Source organism: Perna viridis, chromosome 4, assembly GCF_037379345.1.
Source record: "Perna viridis isolate PV_CMFRI_1.1 ecotype Kerala chromosome 4, ASM3737934v1, whole genome shotgun sequence".
NCBI lineage: Eukaryota > Metazoa > Mollusca > Bivalvia > Mytilida > Mytilidae > Perna > Perna viridis.
In genome coordinates, this window is record NC_142448.1 from 28,083,762 (window position 1) to 28,098,937 (window position 15,176).

The 15,176-nt window shown below is 31.8% G+C and overlaps 1 protein-coding gene across 1 annotated transcript; it reads right to left on the bottom strand.

Annotated features, from left to right (window-relative positions):
• Window positions 1–226: 226 nt before the first annotated feature.
• Window positions 227–12,097, bottom strand: LOC148619596 (uncharacterized). Its single transcript, XM_088579685.1, has 9 exons — window positions 12,010–12,097; window positions 7,356–7,472; window positions 6,598–6,719; window positions 6,199–6,310; window positions 5,528–5,614; window positions 4,809–4,910; window positions 3,313–3,510; window positions 2,948–3,020; window positions 227–1,520 (listed from the first exon to the last, which is right to left on the bottom strand). The coding sequence occupies exons 1-9, from the start codon at window positions 12,053–12,055 to the stop codon at window positions 686–688; spliced, it is 1,692 nt and encodes a 563-aa protein (XP_088435811.1). The 5' UTR covers window positions 12,056–12,097; the 3' UTR covers window positions 227–685.
• Window positions 12,098–15,176: the final 3,079 nt, after the last annotated feature.

Below are 15,176 nucleotides of genomic sequence, written 5' to 3' on the forward strand. Positions count from 1 at the left end.
TGTGGTGTCGGAAAAACAGGGATTTTTTCGGTATTAAAAGTGGACACTCTGACTCAAAATATATGCTGAATGCTTATGAACAGTTTACAGGACTGGGTTAAAATCGAAGTTCATTGATCATATTTCAATATGAGGGGGGTGGAAATCAAATCAAATCAAGTTTTTTGTTTAAACATATCTATTGAAAATAAACACTGACAAAGGAAAATTACATTCATATTACATTACTACTGATATCACTATATTGGATGTAGTGCAATATGATTAGAACAGTGTGTACAATTCATACATGCAGCTAAAAAATAACACTTCAGGAACACGAAAAAAATATTACTGTAAAATAAAAGGGTTATTTCATAAATATTGGTGACCATTGATCCGAGCAGATTTCTTAAGAGCGTGCGAGTGTTACACAATAATCTGCGCCTATACTTTATTGGGTTGTATACAGTAACTTTTGCTTATATATGTTTTTTAATGGAATTATAATATACTAAGTAAGCTTTATGACATGGATAGGGTTTTTTTTTTAAACAAATCGATGAATCTATTTATTTATAGTTTTGTAATTTTTGTCTTTTTTTTAGTTCTTTTTATACAGTAATATTTAACCAGTTCTATGAACTACCAATAACTCACATTCATAAGTTATTGTAAACATTCGAACAGTTATAAGAGTAAAAAACTAACACACACTTTCATCGTTTTCATCAATCGGTTCAGCCATTGAATAAATTCTTGACTTTTCCCTTATCATTGAACTGTTTCTAGAATCGCGTCTCAAATCCAGTTTATATCCAAAGGGCTTGAGAGGAAAACTTGACAACATACTGAGTCTATTACGGAAAGATATTCTTTTATTAATTGGTTCACTGTAAATATTATCACAAACCACATTTAATCTTTCAGAATAAGGAAGAACCGGGAATAGACCGTCAAGCTTGTGTCCAGAATTCATTTCTTCTTCGAATCTATTGCTTTCACTTATCCTATCTTCATTAATTTCGATCGAATTGTCTTCTACCTTTTTCCTTGTATAATTTTTCAGAGATTCACGGTATCGTAAAAATGGTGGTTGCCAATCATTACAATAATATTTTGTTTTGTTAGACCGCGTCGGATTTTCTTGATACTTCTCTCGTTTCATAACTGAATTTTTAATGTTTTTGGCACTATCGTATACACTAGTTCTGACCTGCGAGAACAGTTTGTTAATTTTTGACGTCCCAGCATCCCAAGGTTGATCAAATACACTTACGGTGTTAGTTCGTGGTCTGGCATATTCGCCGTCTGATACAAATTTAGGTTTACTGTCTGAACGGAGTGTGAAATCAAGGTGATGATATTCACTTCCATCAGAGGACTGCGGTTGAGAACAGATGTTTTGGGTACTTTCGTCACCATTGCACTGCGAATATATTTTGTCTGCACCATGTTTTGAATTTGCTATTATCAGCTTGTTTTCAGAGAAAGATTCCTTTTCTTCATTTGTGCTAACTGTTTGGGAATTCTTTTCAATTCTATTCAATATAAATTCAAATTTAACACAGTTCACTATACTACATGAATTACCCCAGATTTATCCCCAAATAACCTTTTTGACACCGAAGAAACAAAGTTATCTTACATTGTGACATCATTAATATTGAAGTTGATAATTAAGTATGAAAACAATGGGAACATACATAACGTTCTTAAAAGGCGTCCTCAAGTGTAAATAAGTCTATAAAGTTACACTGTTTAAATGGGGGCGCATAAAAATATATTTATTTTTGCAATTATTATTAAATAAGCATATCAGAGCCCACTTTTGGCAATGGTAACCACTGAATCCTGATATTTTTCTCCAGGAAGTGATACTTTTCATTTTAACACTTCAAAAATGATTCAAATTAAGTAATCTTCGTGATTTGCTTATATTATACCGATTATTGATCAAGGAAACTTTTATTTTTCTATATATAAAAATAACAGAATTTCAATTATTGCCAAGTCGTTTAGTTGCAGTTTCCGCATGAAAAAACATTGAAGTATTATTTATAATTATCGGTTCATGAATAGTTCAGTAAATCTAATAATAAATCATCTTAGTCTCCAGTACTAAATTTCACATCCCTATTTCAATATAAATCTAATAGCGTATATCAGTATTTTTCTATATATGTTTATGTGTCCTAAGTATACATTTTTAAGTTGATATTTTGCTTGTGACCAAGCGTTTTAAATTCAAAATATCGTATATTGTAATTAATAAGAGGTCAAGTTTGTTTTTTACTTGAATTAAGGTTTGCCTTTTTTATTTGATCAATATATATCTGTTGGATACATAGGTGACAAGTAGCAGTTTTAGTACAGTAGGTGCTGACATGAATGAAGATTTAACATCAGGTTATCTTTCGCGAGTTTGAAAAATCCAGATCATTGTAACGGTGGAGCGTTTCTTGAAACATAGTGACTTCAAAAGTGACCTCAAATTTTCTCTTGCCTTTTTTTTCAATAAGTCTATGACGCTTCCACTTTGAAGGCTTTGGTTGAGAGAAAGAGTTAAGGTAAGACGAATATGAATGATTTGGTCTTACATGGGCCGTCGCACATTGCAAATTCCATTTACGAAGGAATAATGGATTATATACTAGAACAATAATCAGTAAAAAAGATATCATTATAATTCAAGATATTTGAAAGAAAATAACAACCTAATCATCAAGTTTGGAGATCATAAACCCGTTCAGAAGTATAATTTTGTTTGCGGTTGAATACAGTTTGAGGACAAACAGTCTGTAACAATGTGAAATCTTATCAACATTTGAAATTCCAGTCTGTGAAGTGTTGAATTGCTTATTGGAAAAAGTTTGATGTAAATTTGTGCTAAAACATGACGAGGTGTTGCAACTTATTCCTTTTTAATTAGAAGCTTTATTTTAACACAACCGTACGTTATACAAACCTTGTTTGTCGGAAAAGGCAAACTGCTATAACAGTAATTAGAACGACAAAAACACAGCTCGCTAGTGTAAAACCTACAAACCAATGTATAAAAGTATTCAAACATAAAGATATGTGTATATTATTCTAATGATATAGCTTCTACATTGGTGAATTAGTATACATAAAAATGTAACATTTCATAGATAATCACTGTTGAGATTTTCTTTAAAAAACTATTTAAATAAATGAAAATTTGTCGTTGTTGTTTTTCCATTCACGTAATCTCGGATAAGTTATTTTTGTAAAAACAAATATAGCTTCCACAACCGTTGATTACTATCTGTAGTACGAATCAATGTCTGGCATTATCAGACAGCTACCTACCAATTATACAACGTATATCAAAACTGTTATCTTCATATCCTGTAACGTTATCCATGGCAGAAATGATTGTACTTGAATCAAAATTAACAGTTTCAGTAGCATTTTTAGTTGAGACAGTTTTATCAAAAGTAGTGTGCACATCACTCTGTATAGTCAATTCATGTTGTACACCAATGTCAGTTGTCGCAACCGATTTATCTGCAAAATAGTGAATATCTTTTAATTAAATTGAAATGATCAGTTACATTCGTCTTTTACATGTGCTTTTCAAATATTTGGCTTTTCGGCTGCAACATAAAATTAAAGACGGTTCAAACATTGCGAACTTAGCAGGTTTATTTCAGTTTTTTATCTCAATATATTGCGATTTATTAACATGATATGGACAAAAACAAAAGCGATGTGTATCCAATACTTGAAAAACAAATAATTCTCCAAACCAAAAGACAAATATTCAAATATCAACGCATTCCAACACTATTGAAGTATCCATGTTTTTCTTATTGAAACCTCGTAAAAATAACGCAAAGTCGTGAGCTCTAAAACAAACCAATTAAATCATTGCACATGTAAAATATTCCCTTTCTAATATTTCTAACAAAGTTTCGAATTTTGACATCAACAGAATCATAAAACATAGTACATCTCTTTTATATGACAAGAATAATCTGTAATCGCTTAGTGTGCCAGCCATTTCCGTAATTGTCTAGGATCTTACACTCCACGCCCATTCCAGTTGACAAAGTTTATTCATTTTTTACCAAAAAAACGAGCATGATGTAAACGGGAAAAAAATGATGAGGGGCGATGAAATTTTGAGAAATTTTGAAGATATCCGTACCACGGAGTTTGACGAAGAAAGTACCTGCTTATTTTTCGCGATAACAGTCTAATCTATGGGCATGGTTTTCTAAATAATTATGCAATCTTGGGGTGCTAATTTATATTTTGCTTGGTTACCGCTCTACTTTAGTAGGGCATAAATATCAGATTTAAACTACACCTCAGCAAACGTCATGATTATCTGGACTATGGACATAGGGAAAAACAGTGCATATAATTCGTTCACCATAAAACCTTTATATTCTAATATCATGGCCTAGGGTTCATAATAGGTATAATATGAAAGATGCAGTTATAATCCACAATAACAAGCCAATTACGGTGCAATAGTGTCAATGATAAAGTGTAGTTTTAATTTATATAAGAACACAAAGACTTTTTCTGATAATTGTTCTCTTCGATAATTTTCGCTATACGAAGAGTCTTTTAGAATTCAAATGAAAGAGACAAAAATGTGTTTAGAATACGCGAGTAATTTCCAGACAATTTTTCTTTCAAATAATAATCCATACTAGTACCCGCATTTTGTTTTAATTCGACACAAAACCTATTGTCTAAGTCCTTGAAACAAATTTGACTTTTAAAGTATTATCACTGAAACCAATTTATACACACAGATTACAGTTGACAATATTTTTGTGAAAAGTACAAACCATTTTCTTCAGGAAAAGCTTTTATCAAATTATTATCTCCCAGGTTGGTGCATCTCATCCGTGGAGGCTTCATCTCTGTTGTGTTACATTCAAATCCAGTGCCTACCATTTATTTACAATTTTAACGTTACAATTCATAACAAGTTCTATGCAATTGAATGTTCTGATAATTTGTATACTTGTTAGCGTTGTTTAAAACTGACAATCATCTTTGTATTTGTACTTGTTGAAAAACTTAAGTAAACCTTCACTACCTTCACTACTGTAGGCAAAGATCATAGATGATATATTACTTCGTAGACCTGGTTTATGTTTTTTCCACTTTCTCTGCTTTGGAGAGTGTGGTAGCAGCATATGGCATAATAGGTCATAATAACATATATAATTATCCATTGATTGATTTTGTACTTTTATTGTGATTCTATTGCATTGTTCGACCATAATCAGCTACCATGCTGTTTTCATTCAATTATTTAAGACAATAATTAATAAATAACTTTATAACTGTATTATAATCATGAAGTTAAAGTAAACATTCCAGGTGGATATATAAACCACGTTTTGAACTGCACTATATTTGTTTTATCAAATACTATATTATAATTATAGTACCTTGAAACTCTTGCCCAAACGATTGGAAATGCCAACGTTTACATATGATTTAAGGTTACCTATGATTTTACTGAATGAACTTACGTTGTAAGTAATATGTAACTTACCATTCCCCTCCACTGCACAGGAAATATTCAGATTTACAATGTAACTTTCATTATCTGATGCATATTTCAATAAGTTGAGATACTTTCCTAAGAAAGAAGTTAAATTGTTCTTATAAGTTAAGATTAAGAGGTTTATTATTCAAGGTATTCAATCAATATGTTCTAAGCTATATTTCAACTAACTAAATGAAGTTTACGGTTTTTGTGTAATTTAAATTTTTCATGATTCATTTTTTCATTGATTGTAAAAGCTTATAATTTTTATTTCGTTTAATATAAGATGTAATATATTTAAGTTTATAACCCAGTAGAAATAATTTGTTTCCCCTACAGTCATTTTAGATAATATATCACTGAATAAGTTGTATGCTTATGGCATTTTCACTATTCGTTTTTTTTTCTGTGCGCATTTTATGTTTATGTTGTTCAATTTCTTCTGTTGTTCATTTTTTCTTTCCGGCAATATTTTGTCCACTGAAACTCTTTTGCTACCTCTTAGTCTTGTTATTCATAACTTACTATTTATCCTATTTATCTAGTTATTTTCCCCCCATATGATCGATTAAATCTGAAACGAACACAGTCTTTTATAGTATCTTCTCCTGATATTGTTTTTTATTCTAAAACAAGTTGAGTACTTAATATTTGTTTTTAAATAATACTGTTCTTACCTTTGGATTGCTTATAGATACATGTATTATTGTCATAACAATGTTGTATACTTGAATAGTTATATTTTTGTGCTTTTGCCGAAGGGATGCAATAGCACTTTCTAGTTTCTCTCTACAAAACAAAACAAAATATTTGCCTAAGTTTATCTTTACTTTATCATTAACATAAAAAGTATGTAGCATAAAAATATATACACTGTTTTATCCCTTTAAATTATTGTGAATCGTTCAAACAAAACCGACAAGTTAGCCTGCTATGCATATTTGCAAACATACATCTGTATGAGGCTTAGAATTGGAGCGCATTATCTTCATTTCAATAGAAGCAAATTATGATGAAATTATGTATTAAATGAAAGAATGATATATTAAAGGCATGTCCTGTACACAATAAAGTACCTGCAACCCAAAATAATGACAGCATTTATTGCATAGAAACGCACACGTTGATGTTGAGTAAGTCATACTTGTCAAGTTGTAGCTCGATTCATTTACCAGCATTTCATTGCTAATTGCATAATCTAAAATAAATCAATGGTGAAAAGCAATGTCAGTAGATATAACATATACCTTTGCAACGCATTATTAAGATAAAAGTACGCTTCATCCGAATCAGCTTGTCTTATAAGATCAAAACGTTATTATTCCCGATCAACAGGTGTATATTCTAGTATAAAAGTAACTTTAGATGACCGGGAAAACGTTTATTTTCCAAGTAATGTCGATATGGCATCATGAATAACATGTGGCAGAGTATATATATATATAAAGTTTGTTGACTAATCATTAGATATGCGACTATAACCAGCATGGGTGTCTGTAAAATTGAAACTAGTTATACTGAATGATAAAAATCGTCTTTCTAACGTGACGTCCAGTCCTGTTTAAAAACACGGCAATCATCTCCTCCTATTGTAATTTTCGACAACAAAATACCGAAGCGTCAACAAGATATTCAAATACTTCAAAATTAAAGTAAATGGTTTGAACGAGCAAACAAGAAGCAAGAACTGTCCATTTACACGGTGTAGCAAACCAATACAAAATATATTTGTGAACGAGTTTTTGTTGAAGAAAAAGAGTTATCAACTGTTACAATAACAACGAATGTTTGCAAACAATTTTTCGTAACATTGGTATGTTTTTAGTATACATACCTTCATACAACCAAGTTTCAGTTTCATTTGGGCCGATTCCATTACCAATCAATTGAAGACTTGCAGTACAAGTATGATTTCTATTCGAATTTTGATTTTTATTGCCTACAGTGAAGTCTGTCAAAAAACAGGTATGAGGTTGTAGAAATATATACCTTAATACTTTTCATATTTTTATACTTGAACAGACAATATCCGATGGAAATAGTGTGTAACTATACAATTAAGAAACAAATATTACGAACGCTATAAGAAATCAAATAAAAACAAAAACAAAAAACAAAAAACAAAAAAAAACAAAAACAAAAACAAACGCAAGAAAAATGCATAGATAAACAAAAAAGCAAAAAAGGGCAAATACTTAATTTATAATCCAATAGAAACAACAAAACTAGAAACAAATTATAAAAAAGTTGTATGGCCACGATCTGGTTTCAAAACAATTGCTTTGTCAATAATGAAACAACCAGTGTACAAAATATTTTTGAAGGATTTTAACGAGTCGAAGTGGACTTGATGTTGTGATGTTGCAATCCACCAACATTGTAATTTATTACGGACCCTACAATTTGTCTTTTTGAAAGAGGACATACTTACTGTCGTTTCGGAATTAATTACCTTGAAATTTTTAGGAAGATGCCTTTTTCAACAACACAATGATAAGAAGAGAGAGACAGAAAGTTATTCGTTTTGTGAAAAGAATTATCAAGGGAACCAAGGTTATAGCGGTAATCAAAAGAATGTTATCCAGGGACAAAGACCAGACACGGAAGAGAGCCATACACAACAAAGAACATGAAGTAACTAATATCATGGAAAACTGGAAGCATGGACCAGGTGCACCGGTAGGGTAAGCGTCCTCTGCTTTTCTAGAAACACCCGCCGAGTTGCTCATAAAAAGGCAGGTCCGGGGTAGACGACAGAGGGAAGGAGAACTATGACACGTTGAATAAATCAGATTTCATGGCGCAGATAGATACACCATAACGATCCAATCCACGAGTTAGCGCGATATAAAAAGTCTGCGTAGTTTGTGGCATAATGTATGAGTTGATCCTAACGCAGGTGCTGAAGGGATGCTGCCACGAATGAAAGGAAAATTCACAATTCTGAATGAAAAGTCATCACCTTTGCCGTTAAGTTTGGTCAATAGTGTTCGATTACCACCGATTTCTAGGTGTAGTTCAAGATATGAGGTTGACTTTACAGTTTCTGTAGTATACTTTATCTCAATTGTTTTGTGGAAGGTGCGATTTGTATCAAATCCCCGAAATTAGGAATGTTTAAAGATAATACGTCATCTGTATGGCGCAAACTGAGATTAAAGGATCTAGCTCAACGATATTATTTCTTTTGGATCAGATCAGCTATAAAGTCAGCCTGCTAAGAGTGAAGAAATAGATCAGCAAGTGGAAGAGCGCAATTTGTTCCCATTGGAATGCCGACCGGTTTGAAATTTAAAAAAACGCGTCCACCACATCGTACAAATAAGTTGATTAAAAATTTAAACATTTTGTAAACATCTTCCTCTGTATATTTGGAAGATATTTTGGAATTATTTCTTACAAAGTATGAGGAATCTCTATCAAGAACTACATATTTGTATCTAGGTGTACCATCTTTTTTTTGAAAAACAACGATATATAATGTTTTTAAGTCGGGATTTTAACTGAGTATGGGGAATAGAAGTATACAGGGTTGACAAAAATCACAGGTTTTAATGCTATTATATTTTGATAATAGTCTTGAACTGATTGTCTCCAAAGATCTGTCAGGATCCTCATTGAATTAATACAACTACTTGAGTAACAAGTGTTGTGGTAGGACTGCAGCCCTCTTTAACAGCTGTTAGTATAGAAGTTTAAAGTTTTGAAAGAGGTATGGTGGTGCATTTTGCAGATCCAGCTATGAAAAGTTGTCTGTATGGATTCTTGTGGAGTTTAGGAATCCAGTACATAGACGGTAAATTACAATCATATTCCTTGGTAGAGAGATCAAAAGAGGATAGCACAGATTTATGGTTTTCCACAATCTCTTCTTTGGAGTGTTTTAGCAGTATATGTCTTATCACTGCTATTATTTTCTACGTCTACCCCTGATAATAACCATTGGATGTAAAACGTTTTACAGACAAAACAATGTTGTTTTGGGCTTTGTCTGCTGGTGCAACAACATATTTGTCATGTATAGTAGACAATGTGTTTGCTACATCGGGGTCTTTGAAATTTAATGTAGCATTGGCACTCATTGACCTACTTAAAACTTGCATTCGTTCCAAAATTAAAAGTCTCACGACCTTAAACCACTCTGACAGATGGTCAATGTCTTTACTTGTTCATGTTTTATCCATTTTCTTGCGTAGTCCTCCTCGGCATCCATAACAACTTTATGGAGCGTGGTTCACTGTACTTGGGACCTTTAGAAAGAATATTACGCAGAGATTCGTATTCGATGATGGTTAAATCTCCCGTAACGACGTGACCGGAAGGACCATATTTGAATGGATAGATTTTGCCAGAACAGTCAGGTGGTTTAGCCTTGATGTCCTCAATCTCGAGGTTCTGCAATAGCCTTTTATATTTGAAAAAAATGGATGCAATGGGAGAAAAAGTAATCAAGGGAACCAAGTTTACAGCGGTAATCAAAAGAATGTAATCCAGGGACAAAGACCAGACATGGAAAACAGTCATACACAACAAAGAACATGAAGTAACTAAAATCACACAAACAATAGACTTACAGAAATATAAAATATTTGGTATGGATTTGTCTTTGAAATATTGGTGAATTTGGTTGGTAACGTTTTTTTTATGGAGAATGTTATCCAAATTAATTGCATCTATACCTTTCTTGACAAATGGTAGTTGAACAAATGATCGTTTTTCTTGACTTTTTACACAATCTGGTTTAAAGAGTCTGTGGAAATCTATATCCAATATGATGGCAACAAGTCTGTAAAATGATGAGGTTGACGTAAGGTCAGAAACAGGAGTGTCAAGACTTGTTTTGTAAAAGGGGTGTGGTAGAGTGAGAGGTATATAATAGAGTTTGGTTCTATGCAAGAAAGCAAGGTTTTAAGTAAGTGAATAATAACAGAAGACATTTGAGATTAATTTTACATGAAAACAAGTTATCGGTAATCATGTGACACAAGCTGCACCAAATAAACAGACAGACCAGTTCTAATCAACAATAAGATCATTCTAAGCTAAAGATAGATAAGTAACCCAAATTAAAAATAAACTTAACACTAGGAAAATGGATCAGATGCATCGGTGGAATAAGTTTCTTCCAATTCCAAACACACCAAAACAAGTCTGTTCTCGAGTGCAGTAGAGTGAAAGATATAGAATATAGTTTGGTTCTAACCAAAAAAGCAGGGTTTTAAATAAATGAATAATAACAGAAGTTATTTGAGATTAACTTGACAGGGAAACAAGTTATCAGTAACCACGTGACACAGGCTACACCAAGAAAACAGACAGACCAGTTCTAATCAACAATAAGATCATTCTAAGCTAAAAGATAGATAAGTAACCCAAAATAAACTTAACACTGTAGAAAAAGTTTCTTCTAATTCCAAACACACCACAACAAGTCTGTTCTCATAGTGGACATGACCACATCTTAACGATCAATGAGTTCATTTTGTCATTATAAAACTTTTGATGTGATGATTTTAGTTTTGTGGCACAATACCCTTTTTCCAATAGCTTATTTGTAAAAAAAATCTAAGGTGGTACAAAGCATCAGTTAAGACCGGCATGATCTTGCAAGTCGTGTAAAGTTGTGGTGTAGAAACTGTTTACACAGGGTTTGAAGAAATATTGCTTTAAAATAATTGGGAATTAACAAATCGAAGAAAGTAGCCATCGCGTTTAAAGTATATTTTTGTGAGGAGTAATCCCAAGTCATCGGTTTCAAATAGTTGGACAGAGTATTCCGTATATCTAAGAATAAGAACGATACATGATGTTTATGTGACTATATAACAGAAGATGAAATAAAAAATATCTTGCTTCGATACAGTGGTACTAGTGAAACTCTTCTAATCACCTTTTCCCGCTTTGACAAGCAATTAATGTCATTCTGTTTTTGAGGGGTTTTTTTAATTTCAGTTGATGGTATTTAGAATATTTAACAAAGCCTATATTTGTTCTTTTGTTACTAAATCTCCCCAAAAGACGTGGTCGAATGGACAAAATATAGACGACTCATTAGGAAAAGAGTAAAACAATACAAAAAAAAACTATTACATGTAAATAGCAGTGAAGGAAACGTCTCTGAATTTAAATTGGAAATGCATGTACAAAGATAAGGATCATTGCGGTGGTTTTCCAACTTTCCGGTTTATGCGCTGATTGCATTTTGTTATACGGACTTTTCCTTTGACTACTGGCTAGATTTTATCAGTTTGTTACTTCATTTATAAATGTTATGTTGAAAAATAATTAGGACCTTAATTTATTTTGTTCGTCTGGAATGAGAGCAGAAATATGTTCACGGGGGACAACAAGTACTATTCCACTCACCCAAAGTAACGAAACATTTACTAAGAACATGCTGCAGACCTTTTTTTTCAAAAAAGTAAAATTCAAACACTTGACTCCAATCACAGGTAACAACTGCTAAAGTAATTATTTAATTTTCTTACCAAACATATATAAACACAAATACAATAAACTTGATCTACGATCCATATTAACCTTCTTTGTATCCGAAAGCGATAAATATTGATTTGATTTATTTCCTTTGAAACAGTTTCCATGCGGAAACATTTGATTATGAATTCAAAGGTCATAGTTAAACTGTTATTTAACTAAATATAGATTGCTGAACATTCAAATGTGAGTTTTTATAGGGTTGATATTTAGTAAATGTTTATGTGTGAAGCCTGAATTTTTTTCGATCAAATTATACTACATTTGACGTTTTGTAGTTCAGTAAGTTGTAGAATTGAATTAATGCGACTGTTTTGGAAAATTGGACAATCCCATTTTTGGAAAATTCAGATACTGCTAAATTCAGGACACCAAACCTAACTAATGTTTTGTTAAACCAAAAATATGATTTCAGTCATTATGTATAATGTAGAAATTTGAAGAAACAAAAGCAAAAAAAAAAAAAAAAAAAAAAAAAAAACACACACACACAAAATGCATTATTTTTTATGCAATTAATTGGATCGTAAGTGGGAGGAAAAAGGTACTTGAAAATAATTTAAGAGCACATTTGTTTGCTGAAGCACGAGATTAATCTCAGCTCACGTAGAACAAGACACAATGACCGAAAACAGGGTTTTTGTTTTTGTATATGATTCGTTGCGTCAACAGGAAGTAAATACTCGATTCATTTACATATGTATTGCATTTCTCATAAATTGACATTCACTATTTCCTTCAATGGATTTTATAAGCTAATGTTAGAAATCAATTTTAAAATTGTTATTGTCATGTTGTTCTGTAATTTATTTTTTCTGTAATACATTGAGTTTGCAAGAATTAAAAATGTTTAATGCATTTATAGAGGATGATGTTCTAAATTATTCAGATATTGATTTGATTTTGAGGATTATGAATAACTTTTCATTAAACAATTTTTATGGAAAAACTTTAAAATTATCGTCGATATCACCTAAAGTAATTCCATAAAAGTGTTTGTCTACGTATAAGAGAGAGAGAGAGAGAGAGAGAGAGAGAGAGAGAGAGAGAGAGAGAGAAGGAGAGAGAGAGTACATTGTTTTCCGTTTGCTGACTTTTCCTATACTTCTAATTTGTTACTTTGATAATCTTATTGATTGTTTGTGGCCTATTTTCAAGAAAATGGCGATCGGAAAGTTTGACTGTTGAAAAAAGCACGGTGCCTACTATGCATTTATTCTATAATATTAAGTATTAATTTTGTCTTACATATAAAGAACAAAGTACCAAAACCTGGCTTCACATTTTTTTAAATATTTAGTTTGATAGCCTTTTTTAAGCTCAAATGCTGCGTTAAACTTTATAACAAAGGACATTTGTGTGAGCTATCATTCGTCTTTTAGGTACCAATGTATGTACATTTATTTAATACCATACTTCTAATTAGACAATATATTTTAGGTGAGCAAGACTGTTTTATAAATCAATAATTTCAGTGAATTTTAGTGTTGAATAAGTACTTGAAATATTTATATGAATGTAACAAATATGAATAGAAGCATCACATTTTTTACACATCTTACGTCAGTGAGTCATTCACCAAACAACGAACAATTAAACCTTTACAGGTCATCAAAAGTTTTTAATGATTGCCAAAACTAATACAATAAAACTTTTTCTACTCAAACAAGTTTTTTTTTTGTGCTAGGAATCAACTGTTGTAGTTCTTTGATACAACATTAAATATTTGAAATATAATGAATGTTGCAAGTTTCTATTTCACACTTTTTTGTCCTGACAGTATTTCATTTGTCATTGCTTGTTATTGACAAAATTGAAGAAACAAGTAAATATAATATCAGCAGTTATGACATTAGCGAATTAAGCCTCCAAAACGGTTATCTGTATGAATAGAAACTTGTACATTTTGACAAAACCGAGAATATGACGTCTGTTTGACCAGAAAAAAATGTGTTTGTTTCCATACTAAAAACGATATAGATACATATATAATGAATTTAAATCTCTGCACAATAGACAAACATGTTTGAAATTCAAATCAAATTTACTGATGAAAATATAAAGGTTGTTGAATTGAAGTACCGAGGAAAAAAAACATTTTTTTTTATCTTCGTCAATTGAAAAAAGAAAACACAACATTAGGTTCTATTACCTAGCAAACCTGGATTTGGTCTTCTGTATTCTTCCACTTCACCACCTCAACCTCAAACATGATGGTGATCCCGAAAATTCATCTGGCAAAATATTCACCATAATTACCTTTGCACATTGTATTAACGTTGAGAGAGCTTTCAAGCTGCCTAAGATATGGACAGATACAATATTGAATTTTAAGACCAAGTTAAGTCAGGTGGAATACATCTGGCATGACACCATTTTTCATTTTAATACCATTTTTTATTCAGGCAACAGGCAACAGCAACATTACTAATCTCAATGATAAAGGTGTTGAGTTCATGCTTTCCCTAAAAACTAAGCAGGTCTGTTAGAATTGAATCCTGTATCACCTAGAATCACCACTGCCAGGTTTGACACCAATTTCAGAAAACAACATCAATCCATGTTTACTTATCAACAAAGAAAAGAAATATGACTTTTATAACCCATTACAAACTATTGAAAAACCAAAGAGAGACATCCTCATGATAATTTGGAGATAAAAAGGATAGTAAAGGGAGAGAAAGAGAAATACAACCAAATAGAATGAGTGAAATGAATGAAAATGGAGAACTCTTTGCTGATTTTCGTGCCATAAACAGTCTAGTAATTGGTGGCACGATTTCCCCTAATAAAAGTAAAATTGGTATCGATAACAGGAGATATGGAAAACCAAATTAATCATATTGCTATATCCAAACGGTGGAGGTCAGCGCAGCAAACGTACGCATTAAGAGATGTGCTGATATAGCGTAAGATCATCACCTATTCATTGCCAGCTAAAACCAAAGCTACTTTCATCCAAAAGAACACAGACAAGGAAAAAGAAATTTAATGTTTATCAATTCAGTGACCAAAAAGTTATTCAAGACTACAAAATTTTACCTCATAACAGATTTAGTACACTAGAAAATACGATGATAACTCAACACAACATGAGTAAAACTAGGGAGTCAATTGTACAATCTTAAAAAAACAATAGGCCACCTAAAAAAAAACAAAC

Excerpts from the sequence above, each read along its gene's own strand:
- LOC148619596 (XM_088579685.1), bottom strand. The coding sequence starts at position 12,055 with ATGGATCGTAGATCAAGTTTATTGTATTTGTGTTTATATATGTTTG. Across the intron at positions 4,911-5,527 it reads CTGTGCAGTGGAGGGGAATG|GCACTGGATTTGAATGTAAC; the intron begins GTAAGTTACATA and ends AATAAATGGTAG. Across the intron at positions 3,511-4,808 it reads AGCTTTTCCTGAAGAAAATG|ATAAATCGGTTGCGACAACT; the intron begins GTTTGTACTTTT and ends ACTATTTTGCAG.